This window comes from Macrosteles quadrilineatus, unplaced genomic scaffold (genome assembly GCF_028750875.1).
Source record: "Macrosteles quadrilineatus isolate MER2022 unplaced genomic scaffold, UCM_ALF_1.0 Scaffold_3__2_contigs__length_128488019, whole genome shotgun sequence".
NCBI lineage: Eukaryota > Metazoa > Arthropoda > Insecta > Hemiptera > Cicadellidae > Macrosteles > Macrosteles quadrilineatus.
In genome coordinates this window covers 117,297,401-117,319,173 of record NW_026542596.1, presented here as the reverse complement: position 1 = coordinate 117,319,173, position 21,773 = coordinate 117,297,401, and the positions used below count along the sequence as shown (strand labels likewise).

The 21,773-nt window shown below is 34.5% G+C and overlaps 1 protein-coding gene across 1 annotated transcript in view; it reads left to right on the top strand.

Annotated features, from left to right (window-relative positions):
- Positions 1-21,462, top strand: part of LOC128990852 (SAM pointed domain-containing Ets transcription factor-like) — a 37,045-nt gene extending 15,583 nt beyond the window's left edge. The window contains exons 2-5 of the mRNA XM_054413469.1: positions 9,562-10,324; positions 15,236-15,390; positions 17,931-18,060; positions 19,852-21,462. Of these exons, the coding sequence (XP_054269444.1) occupies positions 9,562-10,324; positions 15,236-15,390; positions 17,931-18,060; positions 19,852-20,195 (1,392 nt within the window). The 3' untranslated portion in view covers positions 20,196-21,462. The remainder of the gene's footprint in view (positions 1-9,561; positions 10,325-15,235; positions 15,391-17,930; positions 18,061-19,851) is intronic.
- Positions 21,463-21,773: the final 311 nt, after the last annotated feature.

The following is a 21,773-nucleotide window of genomic DNA, read 5'->3' as shown; positions in this document are numbered from 1 at the left end:
GTTTATTATTATCTGTTTACATTTACCATTTTATTATTTAATTGTACACTAAAATTAATTGTAATTATATCGAATGTAATTTTTCTTTAAATAAAAAAAAAAATACGCTCGTAGTTATCCAACTAATTTTATTTTATACCATACGTGGATTAAATTGTAAATTTTCTTTGGGAACCTATGGAATGAACGCTGTAAACAAAATGGAAATCCTCCTAGCCAATAGGGTTGCTATGGGAGTAGGTGCAAAAGTATAAAATACTCACAGAAAAAATAAATAGTACTAAAAACTATTATACGGTTACTGAGACTCTGACATTGCTAAGCCTCTAAATGAAGAGTCAAGTAGAAGAGGGTCAGTAAGCCAATACTGAGTCCACTCACGTTTTTATACTTTACCTCTGGGATCACTTACCGCCTACAGTTACAGCTTTACGCTTATTCTATTTTCCAATATGCAAATTTGTTAATTTGATAATCACAGTACAATATTAAATATAATTCCAAATAAACTACAGGACTACATCAAACCTGCAGACTAAGCAAATTTCCATTTGCCCGAATGGATTTACACTAAAATGTTTCCTTAAAAATATCACGTGTATTCCCTATTTAAATATAATTAGTTTTACGAGCACTTACGGTTAAAAGTGGTTTTTGTCAAATTTGATCAAAATATGTTCATAAACAAGCAAACTACAACAGTTTACTTATCCTCAATAAGAATAACATGAGAATTTTAAATTAATTTTTTTCTCCGTAGCTATTAAGCACATAATAAATCTTCAATATACTAAATTATTTGTTTTTAAGCTCTAAAAAACGGTTAGGAAAGAAATTGCTAAATTATATGTTTTTTTAGGTAATAAATGGGAAAAACCAACTTTTACCCCATAAAACGCCCCATAAACCCCCGTTCCCATAGTCGGATCATACGAAATCGTTCAAATAAATGTAGGTTCACACGTTTAAAAATTTCATTAAAATCAGATCATTTTTGCTTGAGTTATTGTGCTAAAGGACACATATATATAAATTTGAACAGATGGCGTTTTTGGCCTCTGGGGACATCAAAATGAAAAAAGTAAATCGGTGGCGGGCCTAGGTCTTACCATGGCACCTACGGTAATAGCTACTTCCCTATAGGTAAATTCGCTAATAACAAAAACCGCAACTTGACTGTTAATTTTACCTGTGAATTAATAGTTTTCATGTAGAATGTTTAATCCATATTTACATGATAGATACGTCTTTTGTTTGAACTATCCAGCGTTCGTCAGATGTTAAGTTCACTGGGATTATAATTGGGTTCATGTTCGATATCGAATGTGATCTTAACATGTAACCAATATTGAAACAGAACCCTTGTAAGCCTTAAGGTTCGCTATTTAATCAGCCAAATAGAAACGTAATCGTATAATAGTATTTCATAGTTTGATATTAATTCAATGCATTTCCAATATCAACACAAACTCCTACAAAAATTACGAACTGTAAAGTTTAAACATTTCATAATTGTTTTATTTACATAGGGTTGCTCTTACCGATCAAGTCTATGCGTTGTTATTGCTATAGTTGAAAACTTCATCAACGATTTAAAGATAGATGAACACCTAAGTACGTACTATTTCTCAATCCTTAAAAAAGACACATCTACGATAAAAACACTCACAACATTTGAGAAAATCGCACTATCAACCGTATGTGAAACTTCCCCGAAGAATATTAGTCTTATTGCGTCTTACCCTTAGGCTAACTAAGGGTGGTTTTTAATCACAAATTCCATCCACTTTCATTGAATCTAAAACCCCCCACCTCAGCAAACCATCAGACTAAGCAAATTTATAATTCCCAAGTTGGATTTTCATTTCGTTAAAATTGTCACATTAATTCACTATTGAAATGCATTGAATTTTATGATTTCTTAAGTTTGCTTCGAAGGTAATATGGTGTGATTTTTTAAATGTGTTATGTTAATATTTAGTCTGAAAAGAATAAATTTGCCAAATTTGATAAAAATATATCTATAAACACGCGAATCTTATTAAAATAAACATAGGTTTATACGTTTCAACAAAATGTCATCTAAATCGGTTGATTGTCAGAGGATTTTTTCCCTGTTAATGGACATGGTTGTTTTTGAAGCGTCTGATAAATAAAAAATGAAATACCAAAACGAAAAATTAAAGTGGTCCCGAGTTTAGGTCTTACCATGAAAGCTACAGTAATATTTTATTCCCAAAATGATAAATTCGATAAAAGAAGTGTGGTAGATTATTTTTTTACAAACACAACTGTATCTGAGTTTTGAATCAATCTGCAGAAATGTTTTGAAACTCTCGTATTATTTAGATCACGTGAAGAGTGACTGATGTTCGGCGCTCTTTATTTGATTGCGGTGCATTCTCAAGACGAGAAACCTACAAATGCAATACCGGTATCATTAACATATCTTCGTCTGTCGCTTCCCTGCGGTTTATATTTACTGAGTTTACTCAGATGAAATACTTAGGTTTAAAGAGGTTCAATCATGCTTTTTGACGTTTTAAATCTATATAAATTTCTAAATACAAAAAGAAAATGCTATAGTAGGTTGGAAAATCAGGCTAGTCCTAGAGCGTTACAGCATTATCACACGGATAAAATCCATTGGTTATTGGCGTGATTTGAACCACGGACCTTGGGCACCGAAGCCCCGCGCTATACCACTAGACTAACTCGCTCCCGACTTGCAATTCAATAACGCAAATGTTTATATTGACAATATTATCAACGATATATTAGCTGAAATCAAAATCATAATTTCTAAAGTGATTCTTAGAAACCATTTTGACAGAGCGCTGGCTCAGTAGCACTCAACATTTTACATTTGTATTTTAGTTTTTGTACGAACTAATTGAAATGTGAAAACAAAGTTAACTACTGCACGATTACTAACTAATATTAATACGACATTTGCATAAGCAATCAGATTTCGCTTAATGCGAGTGCGCTCGCATGGCAATGTAACATTTCACAAAGTCGTCTCTAGTCAAAGGGATTTTCGAAATATTGCGATTTATATTTTAATTAAAACTCACTCATTCTCGTTTTCAGTTTCTTTTTTGTTGCCGTTACCAAAATAATCCTTTCAAATAAAAGGGAAGTTCAGCTTTTTCAGAACCTTCATTTTTACATATTCAGAGTGATTCATATTTAATGTGACCTGAATATAATTTTATGAATGTAAATTCTTTGGACAGGAGGCCCTAATACCAACTCGCGAGTTGTAAAAACACACCGTGCAGTTTTTTACAATAAAAGAATGACCACTGAGAAATATATTTAACTCTCGCTTACACAGTTTTTGAAATACAGTACCTAAGTAACTTGATTTGCTATAAAGATTAATTAACTTACGTGAATACAGATTTCTTTCAGTGAAATCTGTACATCAATTTGTTGTGTGTCAGAACACCATCGTTGATGTTCTCTTTTCAAGGTTCACACTACATATATTTCACAGAAGTTTAAGATAACAAATTTTACATTGACACCAATTAGGCTTCTTGTTATTTATGATTATTTCAATACTTGCAGTTTATTTTCATTAACATTGATCTTTATTTAAAAACGTGGTATATTAAGTAATAACAAAATGTCAGTGAATATTAGTTTATCGGTCGATTCTAGACTGAGGAGAAAAAATAAAGTTTCGAGGGATGTAGGAAAGCTAATTTAATCTGATGAACCTACAAATATGTAACACAATTACCAATAATATGCATACGATTCAGAATAAATGTACAAGGAAAGTACAACTGTAACAGATAAAAGCAGAAAATGTCTCCTAGCACATCAAGTTTAAATGTATGCTCTAGAAAATGTGGCAATTTCTATGCTAAGCGGTAAGAAGAACCCACCGCAGTTGGTAGACTTTACTTAATACGTTTACATAAAACTACCTTCGTCATGTTTTCTTGTTATCTTATACAATTATTCCCTTCAAATTGTTATTAAAATACTCTTATTTCAGTAACGTGTTGGAATTTAATCAAGTGATAGATATTTACGGTCACTATAGCTTAAACCTTGAACTTTTAAGATTGGCCTTGGAAGAAAAATATGAACGTTCAGCAACTGTCACTAATATAAAAGTGATATACCAGATACACTTGCAAGTTATTTATTACTATATTATAAACTATTTATAAATAGTTATATACCTTATAAACAACGGTTAATCAAGCAAGAAAACTCGACAATACGTTACTCAATATCTCGTACACGTTAAACACTATAATAATGTGTTTGCTAGTTTAGCAACACCAAAAAGTCGTGAAAATTTTAAAACTATAGGATTATTCCAATAAAAATATTAAAGATTAAAAAGATTAAATTATGATGACACTTCAATTTATCGCTTTGTTTGTTGGAACAGTAGCAACCTTTGCAATAGTGTCACGTAAAATTGCAATTTTCACCATGCCTATGTCGACAAATAGTTCTGGTGCAAATATGTGACATGCCTTTGGTCATGAAATCTCATAAAGTTCACATATTAAATCTGCAATGTTAAAATGAATATTTACAAGTCTCACAACATTTTCTCCATATTTTTTACTTTATGATAGGCACTGTCTTTTAAAATTAAGTTTGATATATTTTGAAATTAAAATTTCGGATTCATTTGCACCAACAAACGAAACAAACTGTTTTAAAACTGTTGCAACAAACTTACAAACTGATTTGCATACTGAACGAGTTACAATTTTAAATTATTTAGGTTTGCCACTATTAGGAACATACTATTTTCTAAAACTGTGTTTAATAATCCTATCACGAAACCAATTGCATTGTGAAATAATCGAAGATATTTAAGAAATTGCATTTACAATATATCATTACAATGTATTTATTGTTGCAATTTATCATTCGTGTTTACGGTAACCGCTGCAATAAAAATAATCTATTGTTATTTAAGTTTATCAGCTCATGGATAGAGCGATGCAATTAAATCCTCAAGCTACATTTACTTTTTAAAATAAGAAAATAATTAAAAATTTTGGTTATACAAACAAAAATTAAATTTAAAATAAAAATGTAAATACATATTTATTCTTGACATTCGTTAGCTATTCAAACCTTGACAAACAACCGATGTTTATAAACCAAAAAATCATCAATTCAAGTCAGCTTATTTGTGTCTATCCGATGTTATCAGCTCCTAATGCCCTGATGGTATCATTATATACAAAGACAGATTAGTTAGTGTTAATGATGTCCAGGGAAAGCCGGTGGAAAAGACCGCTATGGAGTTTTACACTTAATATATTCAACGTATGTATTTTATAGTGAAAATCTATTCCAAAATAAAAGATATTAGACAAATTCGTTGATAAATAAGCTAAGATATGGAATGAAGTATCAAAATATTCTAACAAACTACACAATAACGTATTACATACTAATAGTAAATCAAAATCATATAAATTGCAATAACTTTTGAACCGTAATTTTTACACCAATGGGGTTGTACTATTTTTTTATATTTAAATTGGCTTTAACATGCTAAAATTCGATCAAAATAGTTTGAGACGCTTTAAAATCTAGTTTTCCCGTTATTAAATTTGTGTTTATAAAAATCACCATAATAAATCTAAATTTAAAAAATAAAATGAATGGACCACCTGGAGATACCACGGGGATACCCACATACAAATTTCATGAAAATGGTGCGGTAACTGGTGTAGTCTATAGCTTTGCACACATCCACACACATACATACACAAACATCACTTTGAAAACCTCTTTTCTGTGTTCTTCCACCCTAAACTCCAATCAAAATCCACATTTTAGCCCCTAATGTTACCCCTACCTCGACAGGAGGCTGTTTTTGTCAATTAGATAACTTTTGTGCTGTGAATCCTACTTTTCAGAACTCAAACTCGAAAATGTTTTACAAAAAATCCTTAAAAAATACTATGTACAGGGAGAGAAAGTAAAAATAAAAACTGTGTTCAGGAGAACTTTTTAAGATTTCAAGACACATTCATTTCTGCTAACAGATGGTACATGATTACTTTTAATTAGAGACGTTGTCAAGCACTTGCAGCTGATCAAACATACTTGTGTACAGACATGTTGACGTACTCATTGTGACGTTACACTCCAACGTACGTAGGAAATCACCTTAGGTCGTCATTGATGACGACGTCAACTAATGACGTAAGTTATAGCAGTTGATGACTATTGGTTCTCCCTTCTACACTGGATTCCCTAATGACAACAGAGCCAGAATCGTGGAGCAAACCTGATAGTGACGTGCAAAATCTTACGATAATATGACGTTCTTACAAATATGACGTATTTTATGACGTTTTGCGGTCTTGGGGTTTCCAACGATTGTCTATGGAAAGCTTCGTAAGATAAATTCGTGTGATACTGTGGTTAATTATAATATTGCCTATATAAACACGTGGTTTTATAAAGTTGTTATGTTAAAATAACAATACATCCTCCTTGATTTATTGTAGGCTGTTTTATGATGGTTAAGCTCCATCCTACCCGTTTCAATTCACTGGATAATGCTTTGTTTTAGAGACCATGAACCAATTAAGTTGTTAAAATATAGTAACAAAAATTGGTGGTACTTTAGTGTTTTAGAATATTTACCTTGAGTCACTGAAAAACACCCTGTAAAATTTGTTCCAACAGATCAAAGAACAAAAAGATTTATAAACGTGGTATTTTAATAAGAAATTATAAATTATGATGTTAACGTAAATACCAATTCAATAATATTTATAATTTGAGTGGTACAACAATTTCTTTATCGGTAAAAATATAAATAATTCGGAATTCGGAGTAGACGTTCTTAAACTGTTTCGTTGTGGTAATTAAAATGTGATGTGAATAATTGTCTTAATTAGTACAAACGTGTGTGTATTTTAGGGTTTTCTTACTTACCAGAACATATATTTCTTAATTACCTTAGGACAGCTTTTCTTTGTAGTCGCTACAAATAATTTCTTTTTATATCCAAAAAAACATCCCATATACAACATTTAAATGCCTGGAGGTATAAAAAATTGTCCGAAGCCTTTGGTTCGGATGAAGGTAAGAAAGGCTACCCCGGGGAGATATCAAGCATTTCTGAGGGCGGATAATATCTTCCCCAGACGCCTCCGGGAATATTCAATCTTTCCTCTTATTTGGTAGATTTCTACATTTCTAGGAATACGTTTGAACCCTCCGAATACACATCCATCTATATTTGTAAACACTGTTTATATATTTGTGCTCATATACCATGTAGTCAAATTATTTTGGCTAAGTTGAGTTGTTATCAGTATAAAAATGTTGAATCTTTACAATATTTTTGGCCGTAAATAATTTAACTTTTAAATTAGTTCTATCTAAATCGACTTATAAATCTACCTATCACTTGATATACAAAAATTTAAACGTGAGTTTGTAAGTCCCTATACTGTTTCTTTGACACACATGATTAATTATATTACTGTTAGTTACCGAGCACTTGTGTTAATGTTCAAATACAGTAAACCATGTGTTAGTGTAAAAACTGCTTATGAAGGCTTAATATAAAGCGTTAATTAGAGATAAGTATTACATTTTATATAATTATCTCTTTTGCAAAATAAGAGATTTAATTTTCGGCCAACACAACCAGATGTTGGGGGCAAATTCGCAGTTTAGAGTTCTTAACTACAAAACCACAATCTTAAATTTTAAATACAGAATTTTACATCACCAAATAGACGTATTGACAGTTTCAATGTCCTTGGAGACATCACGTTCGGAAAGTCCATCTCGAGGCCCTGGACAGTAAACGTACGACCATGGAGACAGATCAGATAATGTTAACGAAGACATATGAAGAACAACAATGTATGGTGATGTATGGAGAATGGAGGCGGGGAAGCCCGGTCAACAATGATCCTTGTAATGGAGGATTACGTGAACGGAAAACCCAACGAATGGAGTGGAGTGAATGGCGGCTGACCTTGGAGGATCCAATGGCCAATGGCGGACCGAAACTGCGGCACAAAGAAGAACCTTAGTTTTATATTCACCTTCGGCAGCGTCGGTTCAAAATTTAATCGCCAGATCTTTATTGTGAACAGTGATCAGTGCCGGGAGTTCCTCACAAGGCGAGTGTATTTCAATTTAGAGGCCTGCTGATAGGGAATATAACTCTCACACTCACAAACATTTACAAACAATACACAATTCCGTAAAACTTAACACTTCGAATATACTCCACACACACATCTTTGGAAATTTCAAAATTTTTCAATTATACACGAGGTTCCAACAATATGTCATTAAATATACACGTTCGGCAAAAATCACGCGGGGGAGCATTTTATAACTGGTAAGTCAGTCTTCAGTAGCTTATGATAAAGTCATTCATAACAACAGAAATCGCTGACGTCAGTGAAAGCTAGCAATTAAAGATCGCCAGCGGCACGTATCTCACGCACAACAGCAAAACAGTAACGATCACAAACAAATTAGTCCGATTGTCCATTCAGCCACTCACATCTCGGGTCCACTCACATCCACTCACCACTCACCACCACTCACTTCTTCTCATGTAGGATAGATATGCTTGTAAGTAGAGTTGAATGTGTGTTGCCTAGTGTTACTTTTGGCAAGTTTTTTTCGCTTGTTGGAATCATCTTAAGTGTTCTTCACTCTTGTACAGAAAATGTCATTAGTAGTCGTTTGGTTTAGCCGTACATTAGTGGTTTCTGCAAAGATTTATGAATGTTTATACATATCTTTTACGCTAACCCGTTTTGGATGGGTGAAATGAAGTATACGAAAGCCATTGTTTCAGTTTAAAAAATAAATTTAAGTCTTTACTTTAAACTTATAGTGTATAATGAAAGAAATAAACCATACGTGTCAAAATGCAAGTATATAATTTAACTATCTATTTTTCTTCCAACTAACATCCGTATTTATTTAGTTTGATTTAAAATTAATAGTATTTATTCTCGAATTATTTAAATTCCGACCCCGGGTGTAAACTGGCTTACCAGAGCCGAAACACAAACGTCAACTTTGCGCTAGTTGTTTTGTAAAGCACGCACGACTGTGTCTCAGCAGTTGTGGGCGTGACTTGTACACATGTGAACAGAACCGAACATATGTTTCCTACGTAGGTGTGACGTCACTCCAGAACGTCAGTAAAACCAAACAGCTGTTTTCGAACCGTCAGAGTCAAGATTCAATGCTTGACGCAACGTTTTATAAAGAGGTGTAAAATGTTTATCACTTTCATTTGGTGCTTGAGTATACGCTTATGTTACATTCTTAGACTGTGGACGTGGAGTGAAAACTTTTATTTTGTAGGTTCTTCAGTTGTACGTTGGTGGAGGTGTTGTTTGATTAGGTTGTAGTGTCGGTGTTATGCATGATCCGGGTTTAAGTTAATTATTTGGATGTATAAATGAATTATGAATTTAGTTTCCATTGAACTTTTATAGATAAAACATGAGAGGTTGGTGCCAATAACTTAAACATTTCCTAATATTTTCCTTCGGTTTGTTACAGATGCCTCAGACCGTGCCGTCAGTGTACGACTATTCCACTTCCTTCGCTGCAGATTTCGACCTCTCACTTCTCCCGTGTGACGGCGAAGTCCCCAGCCAACAGCAGCAGTTCCTCAGCTTCTATTACGACACCCTGTCTCCACCCCCTATGTTCCCCTCCCCCACAGGAGAAAAAGACGACTTCCTCTTGAAATCCATCAAAGAAGAATTCCCCGGGTCCGTAGACGTAGGCTACCAGAGCTGGGAGTCTTCTCCGACCCATTCTACCTACTCTTCCCCAGTGTATTGCCCTTCGGCCTCCCCTCAGCCTGAACCACTGTTCAAGGTCAAACAAGAGATCACCATAAACCTCGAGGAGATCCTGCAAGAGTCCAAATACCTCCAGGAGATTTGTTTCCCCGAGAAGAAGAAAGACTCGATCATAAGGAATATTCTTGAGAACAACGATTTCAAACAGGAGAAGAAGGAGTCTGATCATAGACTTCTGCGGGAGGTTCTCAAGGACACTAGCTTCCAGAGGAAATACAATCTGAAGCCCTTTGACATCGGGGGCCTCGGCACCGCGTTCAAGGCAGACGTGAAGATGGAGACTAACGGAGAGGAGGCGCAGGGGTCGCAAGCGCCTCAGGGGTCAGGGGCTCCGGAGGGTGCGGTGTGCGGGGTGGATATCGCTCAAGACAGGATCGAACCTATGTTGTCCCTGGCTATAGAGCAGCTCAAGGAGGACCTCAACAAGACTTGCACTGTGCTGGGCATCGCTATGGGTGAGTACCCAGAAATATGCATTGACTAGCTACAGTTCTCCAGAGAACCTATGATATGTTATCACATAACATATTTAAATAGCGTAGATATATAAATAGTGTATTCACCTTTCATTCGATATAGATATAAATTATCTATTAAATACGAATATTTTAAGGCACATTGTCATCTGAACAAAATTAACCTAACAAAACATAAACGCCGCAGCGCGCTGTAAAAGAGTTCCAGCAGGCCTTTAATTTGAAAAGGGCCATACCGATAATCAATATCTTCATTCAATAATTATGTAGAATAAAATATTTTAATCGATATTTATATCGAACTAATATTTCATCCGACGACATGTCGTAGGTTCTACGGAACTCTACCCAAAATATTAAAATGGCTGTCTATTTGGCACGCATTCTTAACGCTCAATATAGTTAGCTTTTTCTTAAAGTGTCATAGTTAAAGCTTGTGTTTTTTTATTTGTCTGTTTTCTTGTCCAATGCAATCAAGAGGAGGTTTACGTGATACAATTATATAGTTTAAACGTCAAATAAACATTACCGAGAGTTCAATTTCGGTCTTAAAGCTACACAATCGATACAGTGTTGCCTTTAATTCTCAGTTTAATAACGGATGCTCGCACAGTTCAATAGGCCTTGGCAGTTTAATCTTTTGATCGTTATTGGATTGTCCAGACCCGCGCGAATCTGTTGTTTTGGCGAATCAAGCAATTCGAGCATTGATAAATTGGTTAGATTGGTTTGAATTCAAACTTCCTATCAAACAATTTTTTTGATACTTCAAGCTCAATTGAGCAAAAAAAAAAGATATGTCAAGGAATTGTTTACTATGAACTAATTTTCCGCGTTCAAAATTATCAAAATAAATAGCACACACTTAAGGAGTAACTGATATTGTGGATGAAGGCTAAAAATTTGTATTTAAAATCTATTATAAGCCTATTAGAAATTTTATGTTTTTGGGACGTTTCAAATTATGTAATGACAGTTTAAGTTTCAGAGGGTCTACCATACAAAATGCTCAACATAGGATGAAACATGCACATTAACACTTGATCAAAGTAATAAACCTTAAGTGTGTATTTAAGATGTTTTGCTTGTAAGATAGTGGAAAGTTAAATAAATTTAATAACTAAAGAATCGGGATAGGATATGATCAGCCATTTAAATACAGATACTATTTCACCAAAATACAATATTTAGACAAAGTACGTTGCCCTATTCAGAAGTATCTGCTACAGTTCTACAAGATTTATATGCAATATAACAAGTAATTTTTATTAGGGTTTTCAAATACAGCACGGTTTCGTCATTGAAGTGTTGTATAAAACGCTTCAACAACATTCTGAAACACCATTTGAAATAGATGTGATTTTTATATTACCTTTTTTATTAAGATTATACACCAAAATCAAATGCATTCACTCAAACAACCATCACATCTCCACTTTCTTCCAAAACTACGATGCTGCAAAAAGAACTCCTCGACTGCCAGGCCCGTAAAATCTGCCAAGAGTACTTCGCCCGCTAAAATCCGGTCCAGTCAAAATTGATCCAATTAGGTGATAAGGCCAAAATCGCGTTGCAAACATGGTCCTGGTCCAATAGCTGACCTTGGTTGGCGGATGCATGGTTGGCACGGGTACAAACGCCCTGCGATGGGAATTCCACCGGTGGGCAGAGCAGTTTGCATATTCAAAAAACATCTCTGCAATTGATGTAATCGACAAAATACGTCTTGTTGCAAGTTTGTTGATAATTTTTATTCGTGTAACTACTGTAGTGTGCAAAGTGGCACTTTGTCATCCATGAGAGAAACGTTTACGCACGAGTCGCAGGTGAGTTTGAAATGTTTCTCGAGTGCAGTAAAGGCACTTTGCACTCGCGTTACACATTATATTTTCCTACAGTTACAATGAAGCATATAAATAATTAGTCTTTACAAACACTATACAACTCGTTTTATGGTTAGGTTAAATCCAATCGTTGAATAAAATGGGAAACGCTGCACGGTCGTAGTTGTAGTATCTTGTAGTATCTATAAGCATTGAGTATAGACATAAGTGTTGCCAACTTATAATTAAGCGTACACGTATTACGTTCTAAAGCGTTGTTCGGTTGAAATACTGGAGTGTGGCACAAATACGAGTACGGCAAAAAATTAGTGCAGCAAATTAAGTAAACGTACCAATTACTTACTTGGCGTGCTGTAATCAGTGCAAGGAAGCCCACTTTTTTTAGAAAACTGTAGGAAAAAGACATCTCATTGCTAGTATCAGTAAATCTCATTATTTTGTGATTTGGGCTTAAATCCTTTCGGTAATAAATCCTCGACTTGGGCACATTTTAAATAATACCATATTTTGATGGAAAATTGATGAGGTTTTGAAATTGAAAAAACCGGCAACGAGTAAGGATTTCAAACTAAAAGTAAACATTTTGAAATAACCGAAAGCATTACCAAATTGATGCTACATGTATCATGAATTTATTATGTTTTTATGTGAGCCTACACTTCCAAATGTTTACTATCCGTGATATTCTTCGGGAGGAGTCAATCAAACGGAGAAACAATTAGTACGTTGTGCTGGAAGTGGCTAACGGTCAACGAGTTGAGAAGAAAGTGGGACAGATAAACCAGTCAGTCCACTGCGGTCTGACCAGTAAATAGCGATTGTAGAAAAATACTCCTCCAGAAATCTTCTACAACTGTTCTCTCTCTGACCAAATGCTATTTTTCTTCACTTTTGGCGGGAAAGGATCGTCAAGATTTTTTTATTAACGGAAAAATGAAAAAATATGTCTAAATAAAGCCTTAACATTGCGATGAAGGTTACTCAACTATAAGCTGAGTAGGAGTGATGATTTGGGTATAGAAATGTGTAGTTTTAAGGACTTTTTTGATAGGATTTATAGATTTTTCTTTGCAAAGATTATTCAAAAACTAAATTAATAGCTTGGGATCGATGGTTCTCGATGAAAGTATTAAGTAAAACAATAATTTCTCCAGTATGTGATCAATCAAAACATCTCAAGTGGGTACTCATATTTCTGATTGCTTCACATTCGTATGTTTGGAAGTAAAGCACCTCAGAACGCGAGCAAAGTAGAATGATTTAGAACTTTCCTCATTATTCGTCTTCCTGCTGTATTGTTGAAGAGTAAATCTGGAAATACGAGAAACTTAGATGAATTGTTAACTGGTTTGACAAATCTTCTGGAAAATTAATTTCGGAGTTACTAAACTGACAAAGTGTTAAGTGTTAATAGTCGTACTTATCAGACAGTTACGTCTCCACTTGAGTTTATCTTCATGAAACCCATCAAAGAGTGAGAACTTAGATTCAACTATCATAAAATAAAGTTTATATCTTCCTATTTATTTTCTAGTTTATTTAGTGAAATGACTGGACAACGTAAAACGGGATGTAATACAAAAATATTTAAAATTTACCTAGTATTAACCCTAAAAATATAAGTCCTAACGAAAACTTGAGTCGCAATGAATATTACAAGTACACTTTTAATCTTACTGTAAAATATTGGTGACGTGTATGTGCTATTTGAGGTATATTTTTAATCCCACAAAATCCCTTTTGATTTCCATGGTAAATTAAATCGCAGCTCTACCACTCGGAAACAATGCCGTTTTCAACTGTTTTCATTTTAGCAACGTGTTTGCTGCTGAGCTTTCAGATCAAATCGCGGTAAATGACTCTGCGGCTTTTATGAAGGAATGTTGACAGACAAAATGATCAAAATGGCGGCCAACACCTACAACCACTTCAGACAATAGTCGGGTGGAAACATGGGCGATGACCTCACCAGGAAGACTTTAGACGAGCTATTCAACTACTTCGATTGTCATGTCTCGACACTTCGGAATCAAAAGACACAGTGTGTCTTTAGTCAGTGACGCAAGAAGCTTTGAATAGACTAGTCCTTGAGACTTATTAGTCATGGGGAGTGAGGACCCGTGAACCAAGTCCTGGTATATGTTTGTACTACGGAGGTTGAGTAACCAGAAAACTGATTCATCGTACCGGAGTAACCGAACGGTAAATTGAACTTGATCGAATGTTCTTCATTTTAGTTCTAAGACGCTAGTCTATATCCTGGGACTGTTTGGGTTACATTAGGCGCTATCCCGGAATTATTTTTATACAACTTCAGGTTAGACCTAGGGGTTGCGACATTATCAGAAACAAAATGTAATAGTTATTTGATGGATTTGAACACAGGACTTCAGGGGGGGGTTTGTTCCGCGCTCAAAACATCATATTTTTAATTTATTGTATTTTTATTAGTAAAATGATTATTTTAGCTTATGTTTTACAAGTTTGACGGAAATCATACAGTTCAGTGTGTTTAAGCAGTTTAAGGTCCTTCGAACCGGATATATAGTGTAATAGATTAGTCTATAATGTGTTAAAGTTAATTAAAAGCAAATCATAACTAGTCACGTCGGACTGTTCCATCGCCAAGTGTTTTGAGAATACACTTCATTTCAATGTAAAGAGACTCGTCCCGTTTTCAAATTACTATCAATCTACATTTACCTAATCATATACTTTACCAAACCTACATTAGATTAATTTTTCTCCATCATGGCACACATTTTTCACATTTCCTATATACAACAACCATTATTATGTTATGATAAACTCTTGTGATCGTGGAAATATCTTGGCATTCCCTTGCAAATAAAATAATTAGGTGAATTTCAATTAATAGTTAGTTACTTAAAAACCAGAAGGAGTCTCGTGACCTCTCTAACGCTGTGTAGTCATCACAGTGTTGGAAAATAAATTAGAATTTAGTAAAATCGCCTATAGTTTAGTTACCTAGTGCTTATATCCCAACTATATATCTTATCTTAGTGTGAATGTGTTATTGTTTCAGATCCTGCTCAATGGACAGTGGAGGATGTTAAGGCATGGTTGGTCTACAATCTTCAGCAGTTCAACCTCCCCATGACAGTGGTGGACTATTTCAACATGACTGGAAGCACACTGGCCCAGCTGACAGAGGAGGAGTTCCAACAGAGAGCCCCACAGGTTGGTTTAGGCATTCCATGTAAACTAAAAGTTACAAAGTATGCTAATAGTTATTTATGTAACTTAGTGCGCGAAGTGGCACTTTGCGCTCGCGTTACACATTATATTGTCCCTGCAAATACTATAAAGCATGTAAATAATTAGTTTTTCAAACACTAAACAACACTTTTTAAGTTAGGTTAAATCCAAGACTTGAACAAAAATAGAATGTCAACCCAAAACAATAGGATTACAGGAAGGAGAATACAGTTAAGTCGTAGTACCAATACTCAAAGGCTGTGAAACACTGCACCAGCTAATCGTAGTAGTAGTACTGCATCTTTAAGTGTTATCAACTTATTTTTCAACCGTACACGTATTACGTGCCACATAAAAGCACACTGATTTGTGTTGTTTGGTTGGAATACTGGAGCGCGGCAAAGTAAAATGAGGGCGGCAAATGTAAATAAATGCAGCAATTAGCTACTTTGCGTCCACAAAAAAGTGCAAGGAACTCTTTATTGTTCGGTTACTGAAGAAAAGAATTATTTTAATTTCAGTTGAAAGTTGCCTTTTAAAAGCACTACGTTCAACATGAAAATTCTTCAAGAACCTTTATGGGTAGACTACTAATAAAATTTCGTTAACTAAAACAGATCAAGACGCACTAGTGGAATAAGATTTCATTAAAAATATAATGTCGTAAAATCAGTTTAGAAACGACTTAACAAAGAGGGAGGCATTGAAAAAGTCCCTTCGGATAATCTATTATTATCCTGAGCCTTTGAAGTAGGAAATTGTCTGCATTCCTAAATGGATTATTGGAAGCTTGTTTTTTCTCGTAAATACGGTCTTTCCTTCTGTACTGTATTGAGCTCGTCGACAAATAACTGCACAAACCATTCAACGTTATTAGATTGTTGAAATAAAGCTTTTTATAGTTGTTGAAAAATCATCTATGGTATATTAAAAATTCAGAAAATATTTATTCATTGGATATTTTTGAGATTCAGTATCATAGAGTAAAGAGTCGGTGCTAAATAGATATTCATTGTTTGTAATTGTTGTCTGTATGTGGAAAAAATAAATATGCGATGTCCATACTTATATATTAAACTTTGAATTGAACTCGTTCCATGTTGTTTTTACATAAGAGAAAATTTTATATCATTTTGGAAAAGATTACATCAAAAAATTATTTTTTCTACAGTCACCTGAAAAATTTGACTTCCTGGCATTGATTACAGCATGCAAAGTAGCCAATTGCTGCATTTACTTACTTTTGCCGCACTCATTTTTTGCCACACTCCAGCATTTCAACTAAACAACACAAAACAGTGTGCTTTTATTACGCACGTACTACGTGTACGCTTGAAAATAAGTTGGCAACACTTAAAGATACGATCAGCTGCCCCCACTAAGCAATGATTATAAGCAATGATTGAATATAAGCAATGATGCAGTGTTTTCCATTTCGATCAACGCTTGTATTCAACATAACCTAACAACGTGTTGTATAGTGTTTGAAGAATACTTTTTTGTATGCTTTACGATTTATGGTAACTGTAGGAATAATATAATGTGTAACGCGAGCGCAAAGTGCCATTTCGAACACTAGTTACACAATTTAATTGTCATCCGAAGAATCTACGGTTCTCGTTGTGAATCATTTCGTGAGAATGTGTTCATATTCCGGTGGCAGCGCGGTAGTTTTCCTTGGCAGGTCGGTGGGTAGAAAGAGCGGCGGCGACCAGGTCAAAGACTCCCAAAGGGGACACCAGTCCTCTCCCCACCAAAGATCTGCGCCACTTTCTAAACTTTCTCTTCAAGGTCTTCAAAGTTCCAAACACTTACACTTACTTTTATTTGACATAACTTAATACAGTTCTCGTTATTTTGGAGCAAAAAAGAGCAATACAAATTTTGAAAATCAAACTTTGTCGATTAAAAACAGTGTTTTGTATTTTTGGAAAAGTTTAGTTTGAATTTATCAATCTGTTTGTAGGGATGTCCAAGGAAAATACAATAAACTAGAATCAATTAACTTCAAACTTTGAAAAGGTTTTACAAATTTCCTTTTGATTGAATGCAATTTATTAATGGTAGGATTAAACTCGCATTTGACTTTCACTCTTATTGCATAGACCACATATAAATACTGAAATACACAACTTTTTTGTTTAGTTAAAATTCCCTAATTACATTTATAAATCACAGCATGACTAGCAAATGAATATTATAAAAACACATAAGGAAAACTCTTTGTTTAAATGTTTTACCTTGACAAAGCAGACATTCCATCAATTTGGTCCAGTTGTGACCAATTGTTTTTTATAAATAAAATAAACCACACTATCGCTTGGGTTTTGCTACCTTGGTAGGTTTTGGGATACAAAGGACTTCTTTCAGTTTGGCTTTGTCAAAAAGTGTTCAATAATAATCAGTCCAGCTCTATATTTGACTGAATTTAACATAATTTTTAATTTTAGGACAAGCCACAACTCTGTAGTATCTATAGTTGAAGAATTTACTGATTAAACTAATCCACAATATTTTTATAGGGTGGAAGCCTCTTACACGCTCAGTTGGAGATATGGAAAGCTGCCTGTATCCAGGGACCCAGTGTGGACGTTCAGGGACTATTGGAAACTTCAACCCAGTCAAGCAGTTCTTGTGGTGACGCCTCTGAAGGTAAAAAAACACAGAACTTTTGTAACGCTAAAATGACTATGGTAAAATGGTTGTAATTGGAAAATAAAATATTTCAATTGAATCTAAACAAGTCAGGCAAACGAAGGAAATCTTATTAGGGGGGACTACAATATGCACAGTAATTTATTTAACCGATGAATCTGGCTGTAATGAAATAATATTAGTTAATACCGTTTCAGTCCACACAATAATGGTTTTTGACAACTATTTTATGCGCTTAGTTTTGGATTACTCCTTAAAGTCAGAGATTTAAAACTAACTTGTTAATTTATTTTGCAATGTTATTCGTTTTAAACCTGTTAACACAATTTGGTTACCTCAAAACCGATGCAACTATCGTACATATTAAGTGCGCCAGCAGCTCAAATGGTAGATAAATACACTGTGAACTCTAGGCAGTGAGCCAAAGGCAGTCTAATGTTTGCGTTCAGGTACCTTGACGAAATTTTTATTTATAAAGAAGATAGTTGTGTGAGCCAGTCACAGAATTAGCTAGTGCCTAAATTCCAATTGTAAACCTTATTTTTGGTTGACATAGTTGAGGGGTCATAACAGTTGCTATCGCTCACACTAAGTCCTTTCATCAGTTTGACTTGGCAAAAAGGTTTGTGGATTCGACAGAAATTAATAATTTAGATCAGCACTATCTGTCGGTGGCTTACATGAACTGCGACAATTTTGGTAAAAAAAAACTGGCGTCAACTTAAACAAGCGGATGGAATGTCTACAGTAGTATCAATATTCAAAGGTTTTGCACATACCTTTAAGTCTTTTAAATCCAACGATCAATTTTTTTTTTTATTGAAAAGCATTATTCAGTACTTTGCTTCTTTGTCCCCTGCCTGGTAATAAGCACAGTTATGGAACATACTGTACATTTACATCCAGTTACTCCAAGGTCTATCTAACCACACCCAGTTCACTCTAAACTAACAATATTATATTTATGGGCGCTATTCTTAGCCCAAGGCCAGAGCAGTAGGGATTGTCAGTATAGGTGATTCCGCATTGCCCCCTTCTACACCAAGGCCAGTGGGTGGACCTAACCACCTTGAGTTCCCCCTCCTTCGCCGTGTTGATTTTACTCTCAGATTTGCGCGATGGATCAGGTCTGAACCTGACTTGACTTGGGTCCAGGATTGAATACTAAACCAGTCCAGGGGAGTGTCCAAGTCCATCTGTCTCCGTCGTCTCTTGGAATCCTAATAGTCCTTTTCCGACTGCTTAGCAATGAGATGTCATGGCTTTCATCATTACTATATACATTCCATACTAATCTGTTGAATTACTCTGTTTGACAGTATGTCTTCACTTGTGTTAGGTTGTTATTTTCCAATAACAAACGGTATTCCGAATGAAGGCAGTTATCTCAAATCATCTAATTCGTCTACCTTCAGTACATTCGACGATGTATATGTCCATTGTTGTCAAATTCATTACACGTATGACGAATTCATTCGTTGTTTATACAGTGAATGTACTACGAATGAATGTGCCATTTTAGTTTTTTGCTCTCATAGGTTATCACAGTTCTGGGAAAGTATTTAATATTTTAATAGAGTTTTTAAGATGCCCAATATTTATGTTCCTTTCTTTACGGGTTCATGGTTGTTCTTAGTGGTTTGTGGTATTTATTTGGCAATCCAAACGCCACCCATCTTTATTTACCCAAACAACTATTTTGTGGTGAAGAAATATTGGAAAAACCTAAACGTTCAATGCCACAACAAGAATTGTAACTATAAAACTATAGCCTGATTTTGTTTGTAGATGAGGAGGATGACGACATCGCTGATTCTCCCCAGCCTTCAAGCTCGTCCCCCAAGGGTCGCGGAGGATCTCATATACATCTTTGGCAGTTCCTGAAGGAGCTCCTCGCCAACCCTCAGGCCAACGGGGCGTGCATCAGGTGGCTCGACCGATCCAACGGAGTGTTCAAGATAGAAGACTCCGTCAGGGTTGCTCGCCTCTGGGGCAAGAGGAAGAACAGACCTGCCATGAACTACGACAAACTGTCCAGGTCTATCAGGCAGTACTACAAGAAGGGAATCATGAAGAAAACAGAAAGATCACAAAGACTGGTCTACCAGTTCTGCCACCCTTACAGTTTGTAAACTGAGAAACACTCTTCCAAATTCAAAATTTTACGAAGTTACTTAATTGGCAATGAATTAAAATCTCGTTAAGAAAAAATTTCATGGATTCCCTAGTGAATACTAGTTAGCTAGGAAATCGATAAAAGTTTTTCTGTTTTCTTCGCCTCTCTCACTTATTTGCAGTAAGCAATGAGGGCAGAGAGGGTGTACATAGTAGTTTAGGTATTTTCCACCCAACTTCGGATGTTTTGGCCGCTTATACCTAAGCGTCGCCGTAACCATCTCGACCTGGGTGGGAATCATTGTATGCCATTTTGGCAATTTTTTTGTTTTTTGTTAACAATGCGGAAGGTAATTTCCGGATTGTCAGTGTATTTTGTTGTTTGTGTTGTATTATGTTTGCTGACCTAGTACATCGGAGGTTTGGTATGGTTGAATAATTAAAATCAATTACTTTCACCGAAAATAATGTTTATATTTTGAATTACAGCTCTATCAATCAGCTAATACCACGTTAAAATATTTATTTCGCATTAAAACTTAAATTAACCATACATTAACTATTCACCAACAATGCCACAACCATGAGATGGAAAAGTCAGTGATTTTGGTCCCATATATCTATGATATATACCTATTGTAAGTTCTATGAACAAATTATATAATACTCTATGTGTAACTGTTGTGTTTTAATATACTTTTTAACGTGTTTGTAAATATTTTGTTTGTCTTGTGCAAGTGTTGAATTTTCAGCACACCTTTAGCTATTGTATTGATTATTTTGTTACCACAATAATAATTTTAGTTGTAGATTGTATCGATATTGCTTAATATTATTAATTGGTAGATTATATTGCCATATCAGCAAATACATTTACTCCATGAGTGGTGATAAGGTTGTTACTATGAATAAACATTTATTTCTGTTTTTATTAACTCTTTATAATCATTTACTAAACTGTGAGACAATATTTAGATTAGGAAACAGAACCAAGAGACAGACAATTTCCAAAATAAATAGTGTTAGTTGAAACTGTACTTCAGAAGAAAGAGCTCGCTTCTGAATTAGATTTTCAATGGCATTTATTTGATTTACTGATTTTTAAATTGTATCAAAAGAGATATCCTACCAGTGACACACTGAATTCAACGATGAAATGTCTATGCAACGTTAGCTTTATAGTTTCCTAACAATGTATATAAAATTTGATATTTTTCGTAATATTTATTGTGCTCAAGTGTTTTACGTTACAATGAATTCTCAAAAATAAAATACTCAGAATATCCCTGTGTTTTTCTTCCTCCTTTATTCTCATTCTATTTCATATCTCACGCCCTTTAACTAGTTAAAACATGAAAATGCAACACCAGTATTTTTTTATCTACATTTTTCACTAATGGCAACTTCAAAATAAACTACGTTTTATATGGATTATAATTTATTATTGTTATTTATTTATTATTATTTATTATTTATTTATTATTATTATTTATTATTTATTTAATTTATTATTATTATAACTTACCAATTAAGTTGATTGGACTTTATGTAACTGTTAGTAAATGAAGTTAGCTTTTGATTGTAGAAACCATTAT